Source organism: Phalacrocorax carbo, chromosome 6 (assembly GCF_963921805.1).
Source record: "Phalacrocorax carbo chromosome 6, bPhaCar2.1, whole genome shotgun sequence".
NCBI classification, from domain to species: domain Eukaryota; kingdom Metazoa; phylum Chordata; class Aves; order Suliformes; family Phalacrocoracidae; genus Phalacrocorax; species Phalacrocorax carbo.
This window is the reverse complement of record NC_087518.1, coordinates 26,787,940-26,797,753: the sequence shown is the minus strand read 5'-3', so window position 1 is coordinate 26,797,753 and position 9,814 is coordinate 26,787,940. Positions and strand designations below refer to the sequence as shown.

General features: G+C 51.4%; 1 protein-coding gene across 2 annotated transcripts; it reads right to left on the bottom strand.

Moving 5' to 3' along the window:
* Positions 1–3,855: 3,855 nt before the first annotated feature.
* Positions 3,856–9,219, bottom strand: SDR39U1 (short chain dehydrogenase/reductase family 39U member 1). Of its 2 annotated transcripts, XM_064454351.1 has the most exons (6): positions 9,155–9,219; positions 8,538–8,644; positions 8,142–8,224; positions 7,380–7,501; positions 6,563–6,706; positions 3,856–6,349 (listed from the first exon to the last, which is right to left on the bottom strand). In XM_064454351.1, exons 1-6 carry the CDS (start codon positions 9,168–9,170, stop codon positions 5,934–5,936), a joined length of 888 nt encoding a protein of 295 aa, XP_064310421.1. In that variant the 5' UTR covers positions 9,171–9,219; the 3' UTR covers positions 3,856–5,933. The 2 variants fall into 2 exon arrangements, with proteins under 2 accessions (XP_064310421.1, XP_064310422.1); XM_064454352.1 differs by lacking the exon at positions 8,538–8,644 and having other exon boundaries at positions 9,155–9,216.
* Between the last annotated feature and the right edge of the window lie 595 nt (positions 9,220–9,814).

The window sequence follows — 9,814 nt, the reverse complement described above, 5'->3', positions numbered from 1 at the left end:
TAACACTACATTGGTGTTACGACGTTTATTCCCGATTTCAGTGACATACCCATGAAATGAACTGTGAGGGCAGATTAGCATGTTACCAAGTATGAAAAATCAGTATCCTGAAATACTGTAACTAATTACCTTGTTAGGTCCTTTTGATTTGTCTAACAAGTAATCCTTTTGTCATGGTTTTAGCTGGGATAGAGTTTATTTTCTTCACTGCAGCTGGTCTAGTGCTGTACTTTGCACTTAGTATGAGAATATTGATAACACACCGATGTTTTAGTTGTTGCTGGGTAGTGCTTCTACTAGTCAAGGACTTTTCCAGCCTCTCAAGCTCTGCTGGGTGCACAAGAAGCTGGGAGGGGAGAGGGCACAGTCAAGAAAGCTGATCCAAACTGACCAAAGGATGTTCCATATCATATGACATCATGTCCAGTATATTAACTGAGGGGAGCTGGCCAGGGAAGTAGGAATCGCAGCTCAGGGACCAGCAGCATTGGTCAGCAGGTGGTGAGCAAGTGCATCACTTGTTTGGGGTTTTTTCCCTCCTCCTCAGTTTTCACTTCTCCCTCTCATTAGTTTTCTTTTCATTATATTACTATTACTAGTAGTAGTAGTAGTATTTTAATTATTAAACTGTTCTTACCTCAACCCACAAGTTTTCTTACTTTGGCCCTTCCAATTCTCTCCCCCATTCCACAGGGGTGGGGGGAGTGACCGAGCGGCTCTATGGTGTTTAGTTGCTGACTGGGGCTAAACCACACCACCTTTGAAGAACCAGATGACAGCTGTCCTTGACAGTAGCTTTTCATTTCCTTCCCCCCACCCCAGGTATGCAGTTTGCCAATTTCAATTGTGTTTGATATGCATGTCTCTGTCCATGTGTTTCTGTGAATGTGTGTCTCTGTTGAGCCAATGAATGCTCCCTACAGGCACGTCTGGGGAAGCAGGGTGTGCATGTGTTGTTGGAGACTACATTGGGGAATTTGGGAAGTACATGTTTGTCTTGGATTCCAGCTTTTGATTTACAATTCTTCAAGCTGCGAGAAGGGACATTCGGGTTAGACTGGGAAATCTATAGTGGGGGTAGTCACAACGTGCCCCTGAAATCTCAGAAAATTGTCCCCGTCAGGTCTGACCTATGGTTCACTGGAAATGCAGGGATAGAGGAAGGGAAATGCAGGGATAGAGGAAGGGAAATGCCAACCTTAACTAGGAAGATGGCATTGTCTTACAATTTGTGAAAGAATGTGTAATGTAGACTGACATTACAAATGGTGCAGAACTGCCACTGGTTCCAAAAACTAAGAATTAGAAACTTAGTTAGAAAACTAAGTTTAGTTACAAAAACTAACTTAGAAAACTAAGAAACCCTAGCTGTCTTTGATAGTGCGATGCAACACAGCAGTTGGCACAGAGCTAACCCCACAGCAGGTCACCAGCTTTACCAGAATGAGGCCAAAACCGCAGGAGCCACCTGACCACAGACATCCCATGACCTGGTGCCTGCAGAGACGCAGCTATCAAAGCCAAACAATTGGACTTGCCTATACCACCTGCTACACTTACAGAGCTGTAACTGATCTTAAGTGCCTCAATATGTTCATGACTATTGCCTCTGATGGGGTGGCCAGCAACCACAGCCCTTGGACCCCCTCCCGCCCTGCTTAATGCCCAGAGGAGTCAGGCTCCTGCCACAATGTGTGCAGCCCATAGCAGGGCCCACTCAGGCTATATGGGAGTGAGGAGTGATGCAGCTTCTTCTGACATTACCTGTCAGTGCGGGGGTGTTGGGGTACGTGGAAGGAGTGCGTCTGCTCTTTTAAAGCTATCTGGTCAAAGGAGCCATGAACAAGAACATAGAGAGACAAACCTGACATATGATAAGGGAGATTGTGATGAGAACAAACCTTATCAGCCACCCTAATTGCTAAGGGTGTGTGGAGGAAGTCCAAGAACATTTACTGCTACAGCTAGCAAGATGAGTAAAGGGAGGGAGACAACCACACAGAGTCATAAAACCTGACCAATTAGCACTAATAAAGGCAATACCTGGAAATAAACATCACACTGATTGATGGGCTCTCAAGAAGCTATAAGCAACCAGGACTTTGCAACTGGTAAGAATGCAAACCTGAGTGTCCAGGGCATTGGATGGAGTCAGTGGGACCATGCCAGCATGTGAGGGAGCGTGCAAGGGAGGGGGAACTCAGAGCAACGAAGAGGGGACCAGACAGAAATGGGGTGTAAGAGGCTGGTCAGATGTAAACCTGGGCCAGTCAGTGCTGCTGTCTGAGCTCTACACTTGACCACCACATCCTGTCCTGTCTCCTTACCAAATCTTTTCATAACTCTGAGTTATCTCACTCTAGCCCATGTACATGTGCTGCAAGGACTAAGTGCCAGCTACTGATGCCAGACTGGGGGAGCAGGCTCCCTGGCCTCCAGTGTCAGCTACTAAAGCCAGTGGGGCCTCACCCTACAGCCACTGTGGCAGTAACTGTGTGCCCACAAAACCAAGTTACTGGGAGGACTGGCTTGAGTGAAGGGCTCTGCACCAGCAGCTGGAGCAGGACAAGAGCCCACCACTTGCATGCCTAATGCTGGGGGAGGACAGTGTATCTCCCACAGACTGGGGGGGTGTGGGGTGTGCATGTCTATCCACCAGCCAATTTCAAGCTGGACCAGCTGGCAAGCAGGCCTTGGGTCTAGGCAGAGGGATCAGGTACACAGCAGTCCATGCTGGTACCTGGAGGTACCTGTGAGCATGCGATGCCTTTGTACAAGTGTGTGTGTGGCATGCTTGCTGTATAACCAGGCCCAGACAGTGAGTAAGGGACCCATGGGATGGGTCAGAAAGCTTGGGTCCAGGTAGGGGTGCTGGGCAGACAAAGAGGTCATGCTGTTGCTCAAGGGACTCTTGAGTGCGCATGCGCTTGTGAACCCTGAGGGTGTCATTTGAGTCTGCCAGGCTCAGAAGGAAGGGGCACAGCAGGCTGTGCTTGTGTTACATGGGTCCTGTGCGTGGGTATTTTTGACAGCAGTGTCTTGGCTGGGGCAGTCTACATGACCAGCCATGTCAGTGTCATCTGTCTGTATGTGTGTACACACATGCCTCTGATAGGTGCTCAGCTTCAGGGTTGACTGAACCTGCAAACATGAGAGCAGCAGCTGCATTCCTCAGCTTGAGCAGAGACCCTCGGTACCTGGGCACCAGGCTAGGAGGCCAGTGGCCAGGCAGGAGGGTCCTGGACTGGGGCTACTGAAGGCAGTAGCCGCTCTTGACATGTCTTAACCATAAGCATTCACCTCAAAGACCAGAGAGACTTGTCCTCTGAAGGTTTACTGTGACCTGGGGCATGTGGGGCACTGCAGTTGGCTTGCAGAAACACTGCTAGCACTAAGCACTTTAGGGCTGGCTACCCAGCATTGGGATGACACAAGACCTGTACTTACGATCAAAAAGTCTTGCAGCCTGGGGGCTAGGGTCTCCTTATGGTCATCAAAAATAGACAGTAGTCCAAAATCTAATCTAGATCACAGCTTGCTGTCATGCTAATACGCATGTTTTTTTGGGTCCACAGTAGACAAAGGGGCATGATGTCTGTGTGAATTTATCATGATTAAAAGTCCCAATTGTAGCCAGCAGCCAGCGTTTTCGGATCCTATACTGGGATTCAGGTGTCAGAAGCTCATTTAAGTCCTGTGATATGTTCAAGCCAAATGTCATGCAGAGGCAACCCTTCAAAATCCTGAGCAAGTTACACATCCAAGCAGGGAGTCCAAGGGCTGGGAACTCTGGTTCATGGTGGTCCTTCGTGGAATATGCAACCCTCTTTCAGAAGAGCTGCAGGTTGCCAGTGCTTCTCCAGCCTTACTTGCCTTTATTTCCAATCACAACTCAAAGCTGTTGCAATCATCAAGGTACATACAGGTAGAGAAACAATCTAATTGGGCTAGCTAACCAGCTCACCTGACAGAAGGATGCTGTAGTCCACAACATCTGGGGAAGCAGACTGAAGTCTGAGGCTCTAAAAAGGTAGATGGAATAACTAAACACAAAGCACTGCTGATTGTCCCTATCATATTGCCCCACAATTAACTGGGCCTGTAACTCAGAGTAGTTACTTGAAGACGGGAAACTGAGGCACAATCCAAGCATGCCAGATTTATCTCAGGTGATGTTGCTTTCACAGCTATTTCTAAAGTCCCCGTTCACCTGGCTGTGCGCATGCTGACTATCTCCAGATCCAGCTGGACAGTCCCACTCTATTTTCCTGCCTGAAAAGTCATCAGATTGCCATTCTGTCTCCAGTATGGACTGAGAAAAGAGGCAGGGGAATAGGGAGCCTGGACTCCACCAAGACTGACCCTTCAGCTACTGTGACATTAACCTGGTATAAATCAGAAACATGTGGAGTGCTCTCTTTCTGGATAGCTTCTTACTTCAGGAGTGCAGCAGGTCTTTTTACCTGCCTGAAATACTTTTTAATATATTCTTCTAGCCCAAAATTACATCACACAAGGAATATTTCTCCAGAAGCAGCGCTATAATGAACTTAGCTGCTCTGTATATTTCATATCTCACAACCCATTTTGGCATGTGAAAATGCATTAAGGGAACCATGTGGATACATTTCCTTACAGCAGGAGATTATGAAATTGCAATGCTCTCCACAGGAGAAGAGGTACTGCTTCGCGAGGCAGCCCAGACAGCCTGGGTATTCCCACTGCCCAATCAGTGGGAACCCCTTGAACACAAGTACCACCTCATGGGATGAAGAGGGGAAAACCACCCTGTCTGGGATTCGATAACTACTGTTGCTGTACGCTTCTATGGGAGAACTTATCTTGGGCCACATATCTCCGGGACACAGGGCTCTACCCACCCTGGGGACAGTGATGCACAGACATCAATATGATGGATACAAAATGTCCGTTTATTTAACTGCGTCACACGCTTATATAGCTCTTGCGCTTCCTGTTCCGGCCACTCCTATGGGGAGGAGTCTATCTTTCCGTCACAGCCCGTGATCTTCCGGTCGCCAATCCCTATTCCCCTACGTCTACAATGAAGGCAATAGCTGATATGCACCGTTTAGACTGAAGCAGTGCCTTGCACTCCCTCACACCAAGCTGAACCACTCAGTTTCTCCCTAGCACAAGCTCAGATGTAGCTGACACCTACCCAAGGCCTCAAGAGCAAGTCCAGGGTCCCACTGCCACCCTTGTCCCCGCAGGCTGGCAAAGCAGTGTTCTCCTTCATCCCCACCACAGCATCAGGGTTATGAAACCCTGGAAGGATATGACTCTTGAGCCTAGGCTCAGCTGGAGGTTCTGACACAGCAACTTAGTGCCACCACAACAAAGCAGATGGCAAAGTCTCCAAGCCATCCATATCCAGCACCCTTTGCGCCTGCCACCCCCAATGGATCTTCTCCTACAACCACAACTCTATTCTCTATGAGACTGAGAAAGGCAAAGCAGAAGAGCATAACCAGGTCTCTGTGTGACCACGGGGGAAAGACATGAGGAAAAACAGGAAGAGGGTCTTGCAGTAACATGGAGGAGAAATACAACACCTGAATACCTCTTTCATGCTGCCACTCCTGTCTGTCAGGGGAAGAGACAATACACCACCCAGCTGCTCTCCAGGCAGCTTACATGCACACTGTGGAAAAGGGATGATGGCAGATACAACAGTCACAATCCTCAGAGGGGATTGTGCCATTCCCCAAAAGTGGGTAATGTGGAGTAAGATGGATGACTCGTAAACTGGGGATGCACAAACGGATAGGAAGGGGAAAAGATTGCTCACACTCTCTGTGTGGGGCCGGGGAAATGTCAACAAGGGGCAGGGCTACCCTCTTTCACCCAAGGGAAGTCATGTGAGCCAGGGAGCTCAAAAAAACAGGTCCCAACCCAGCCCAGCCAAGGAGTCCTCAAGCCACAATGTCCTTCAGAGCTTCAGACAGCTCAGGGAAGATGAAATGGTAGCCACTCTCCAGGGTGTGTTTTGGCACCACCCTCTGGCCCTCCAACAGCATGATGGCCCGCTCTGCCCCAAAGATAGCCCGCACAGCCCAAGCAGGCACTGGCAGCAGGGCTGGGCGCCCCAGGGCTGCAGCAAACTCCTGAGCAAAGATGCCACTGGAGGTGGCAGGGGAGGATGGGGAGACACCATTGAGGATGCCTTGCAGGCACTCACTCTCCAGGGCATGACACACAATCCCAGCCAGGTCCCGAATGTGGATCCATGGGAAGGGCTGAAGCCCAGAGCCCAAGGGGCCTCCTAGTCCCAGACGGAAAGGCCAGAGCATCTGAGAGATTGCACCACCACCTCGGCCCAGCACTACCCCTGTGGAGAAAACAGAGTGAGACCAGGACCGCACCCCATCAAAGGACAAAAGATCCCTGCACCCCCAGACCTACAACCAGGAAACAATCCTTAGAGGGCTGGAGTGGAATGGCAGCCCAGTGAGGAGAGGCACAAGACCTCATGTCCTTTTCCCTCCTCTTCCCCCAGCACCAAAGCAGAGCCACCCTGAACAGGCACAATGCTCCATCTCACCAGATCTCACCACAACACCACGAGCTGGGCTCCCAGGGATGACAGCTGCAGCTTCCCAGGAGCTCACCAGGCGTGAGAAGAAGTCAAAATCACCCCCAGGACTATCCTCGGTATACTCAGCTGTGGGGCTAGGGCGGTAATAGCCTGCAGGGTTAACAGCAGAAAGGGAGTCAGAGTTGAATCGTGACACCAGCTACCAACCCACCCTCCAAACCGACCCTCTTCCCTGCCTCCAGGAGCCCAGAATTTGATCACTCCATCAGGGTCATCCTCATAAGCAGCACAGGGTCCCTCTGATGGCAATGCTGTCAAGTTTTTGAACTACCAATGCAAGTTCAGCAGGATGCACCAGTACTCAGGTTTTGCTGGCAGACTTGAGAACCAAATATACCAGCAAGCAACAAACTGAGCTGGCTGCATAGAAAGACACGTGCTCTAAAACTGGGCATCACAGATGCTAAACTGTGGCAGCTTTAAACACTGTAGCAAGCAGAAATGCAGAGCTGGAGATATGCAGGGGGATTCCGCTGAGGTCCTGCTTAGGCAAATTGGTTCTACAGCATGCCGAAAGACTTTCACAAGAGAATGGAGAAATGATCCTGTCCTAATGAGACCAAGAGAAAGCACAAGGACACAAATTCCTCTCCAGCAGTACCAAAAAACTGATCCAAGACTTGCCTAAATGCAGTGGCACTGATGGCAATAAAGCTGGTATTTCAAGGCAAGACATGTGTCACCCCTCATAGATGCATTTCTGTCTGGAGGTATACCTCTCCAGGTCAGCATGAGTCATGTCTTGGCTGGGCCCAACCAATACCTACGCCGGTGACGAGGACCCAAGCATGGGGTGGCTGCTCAGCATCAGCAATGGCTTTGGCCATGATCCTGGTGGTCTCGACCCGGCTGCTGATGACTTCCCTGCAGAAGGCATCACCCCATCTGGGAAAGGGAGAGCCACGGGTTATACTCCCCCCAAGGACATCCCAGGAAACAACACCACCAAGGGGAGCCCCAGAAGACACCTGCTCACAAGCACAGGAGAGGTCATATGAATTTCCCCCCCCCCAACTCAGAGCACTGGGAGGACATGGGATCTTACTACCTAAATGCATGGGGACTTCAGGTGTTGGTTGCTCTCCACTTCTCACAAAAGGCTGTGGTTTTTGAACTGCCTTAGGACAAAGGCAGCAGAGGAGCTGGACATTAAAGCTGGGTATGGTGAATTCTTCCCAAGCACCCAGCAGAGGCATTTCCAAAAACACCCTCATAGAAGTCAAACTTTGGTTCTCATCTTGCACTACCTAAATGTAGGCATCCAGTGTAATTTTGGAAACATGGAACTACTTTGCCTGGCCACTAACTGTAATGCAGAAGGGAAACTGTCTTCAAAAGGCCTCCCAGAACTTAACAGGCCCACAGAAATGTTTTGGACACTTAAGAACGAATATGTCAACAGTTAGGTAACCCAAGTGCTTCCTGGACACCTTGTTTCCTCTCCAGATCCCTTCCACATTCTCTGACAATACTGGGCTATCTTGCCTTCACCCTGCCCTAACAGCACTATGGGAGACCAAGTTACCTGCGGAAAGGGTTGAGGACATTTTCACCAGCCAAGTTCACCACAGCGTCACACGGGGGCAGTCCAGAGCGGGACAACTCTTCCTAGTCAGGGGTAACAGAGACATCACAAACCCAGCCCCCCTTCTGCTCAAGCCTCCCCAACAACCAAGCAGGGCATGATCCTAAGAACTCCAGCCAGTTCTTTCCTGACACTGCCTGGAGCACAAGTATGAATGGACAAGGTTTTGCTCCTTGGAGCTACAGCAGTGCCCATCCCAATGACTATGACTGACAGAGCACCCAGGAGCCAGATTCCCCACTGCAGATTCCCTGTATGTCACAGCAGGCCAGAACACGTGGGCTTGTTCCTCAGCTTTGACATGCTCTCCCTCCTGTGACTGCTCTCATCTCATACCCAACTGATGCGATCCTTGCCCCTTTGTCGAGAGACGTGGGTCACTTCATGCCCACGGCTCCGCAGCAACTGGGTCAGGGCTGTGCCCACAAAGCCAGTCCCACCACCTAGGAGAAAGACAAAACATGGAAGATTTGCTACCCGGGCTGGCATCCCAAGGCCTTGCACAGCCACCCCCATTACCACAGCCAGCTTCTGGGGTACACTGCTCTGGGCCCAAGCCCCGGCTCCCCACTGCCCTGCACAACACCCCAGCCCCAAGGGCCCCCAGTCCCCGTGCCCAGGCGCCAAGCACTGCGTCCCGCCCCCGAGCCCCACGGGGAGGGGAACTGGCTCCAACCTCTGCCTGCAGCACCCTCAGTTCAGGCCCGCCCGGTACCGCCAAACGCCAACCCCTGACAGAGCCCCCGCACGCAGCCGCCGTGCGCAGCGCCCTGGGGGGTGCGGCCGCCCGCGGCCAGCCCGCTCCCGGCAGCGGCCTGGCTGAAACCCCCAACGCATCTGAGCGCCTGAGCAACAACGCGCACGACCGCGGCCGGCCTCCGCCCCCGGGCACCGACCTCCAACCCCCGGCCTCTTGGCACCGACCCCCAGACCCCGACTGGCCCCACACTCACCCACGAGCACCTTCATGGCTGGGCCCGCTGCGTACACGCCAGGATAGGCCGATTGCGCATGCGCCCCCCCGTGCACCCTCCTTGCCCCCCCCAAGCCCGGGGTCGCTTAAAGGGCCAGCGCGCCGTTGCGCATTAACCTTTCCAGCGCCAGCGTGCAGGGCACAGGGCAGGAAGAGGTGGCTCCGGCGGGGGTGGGCTGCCGCTTAGAAGTGTGCTGGAAAACCATCCTGTAACGGAGCAGGAGAAGCAGAGGAATAAGCAAAGCCCAAGGAGCTGCACAGCAGAGCGAGAACCCACTGGGTGAATGCAGTAAAAGGCCAGGGTGGGCAGCTTCCGATGGAGAAGTGTCTGCTGCATAGAGAGGTGAGAAAGCAACCTGGAGGAATTCATTAGGTCAATCAGTTAACCAGTTAGTTAAGAGCTGAAATAAATGGCAATGAGGTGTTTCTAAATGTTTCTAATAAAAAATGAAGAATTTGGCAGTTGCACATGAGGCTGAGATTGTTCTCACTGACTCTAAGCCTCTGTTCCCTCTGCACATCTTCTTAGGGTCATGGGAAAAGAAATTAGTTCGAGGATGTAATTCTGCTGCTGGACTTGAGATTCCTGGTCTGAGATTTGATGAAACACACATTGAAAGATAAGACTTTCCACCTGCAA

Excerpts from the sequence above, each read along its gene's own strand:
- SDR39U1 (XM_064454351.1), bottom strand. Across the intron at positions 6,707-7,379 it reads GGTCCTCGTCACCGGCGTAG|GCTATTACCGCCCTAGCCCC; the intron begins GTATTGGTTGGG and ends TTAACCCTGCAG. Across the intron at positions 6,350-6,562 it reads TGGTGTTGTGGTGAGATCTG|GGGTAGTGCTGGGCCGAGGT; the intron begins GTGAGATGGAGC and ends TTTTCTCCACAG.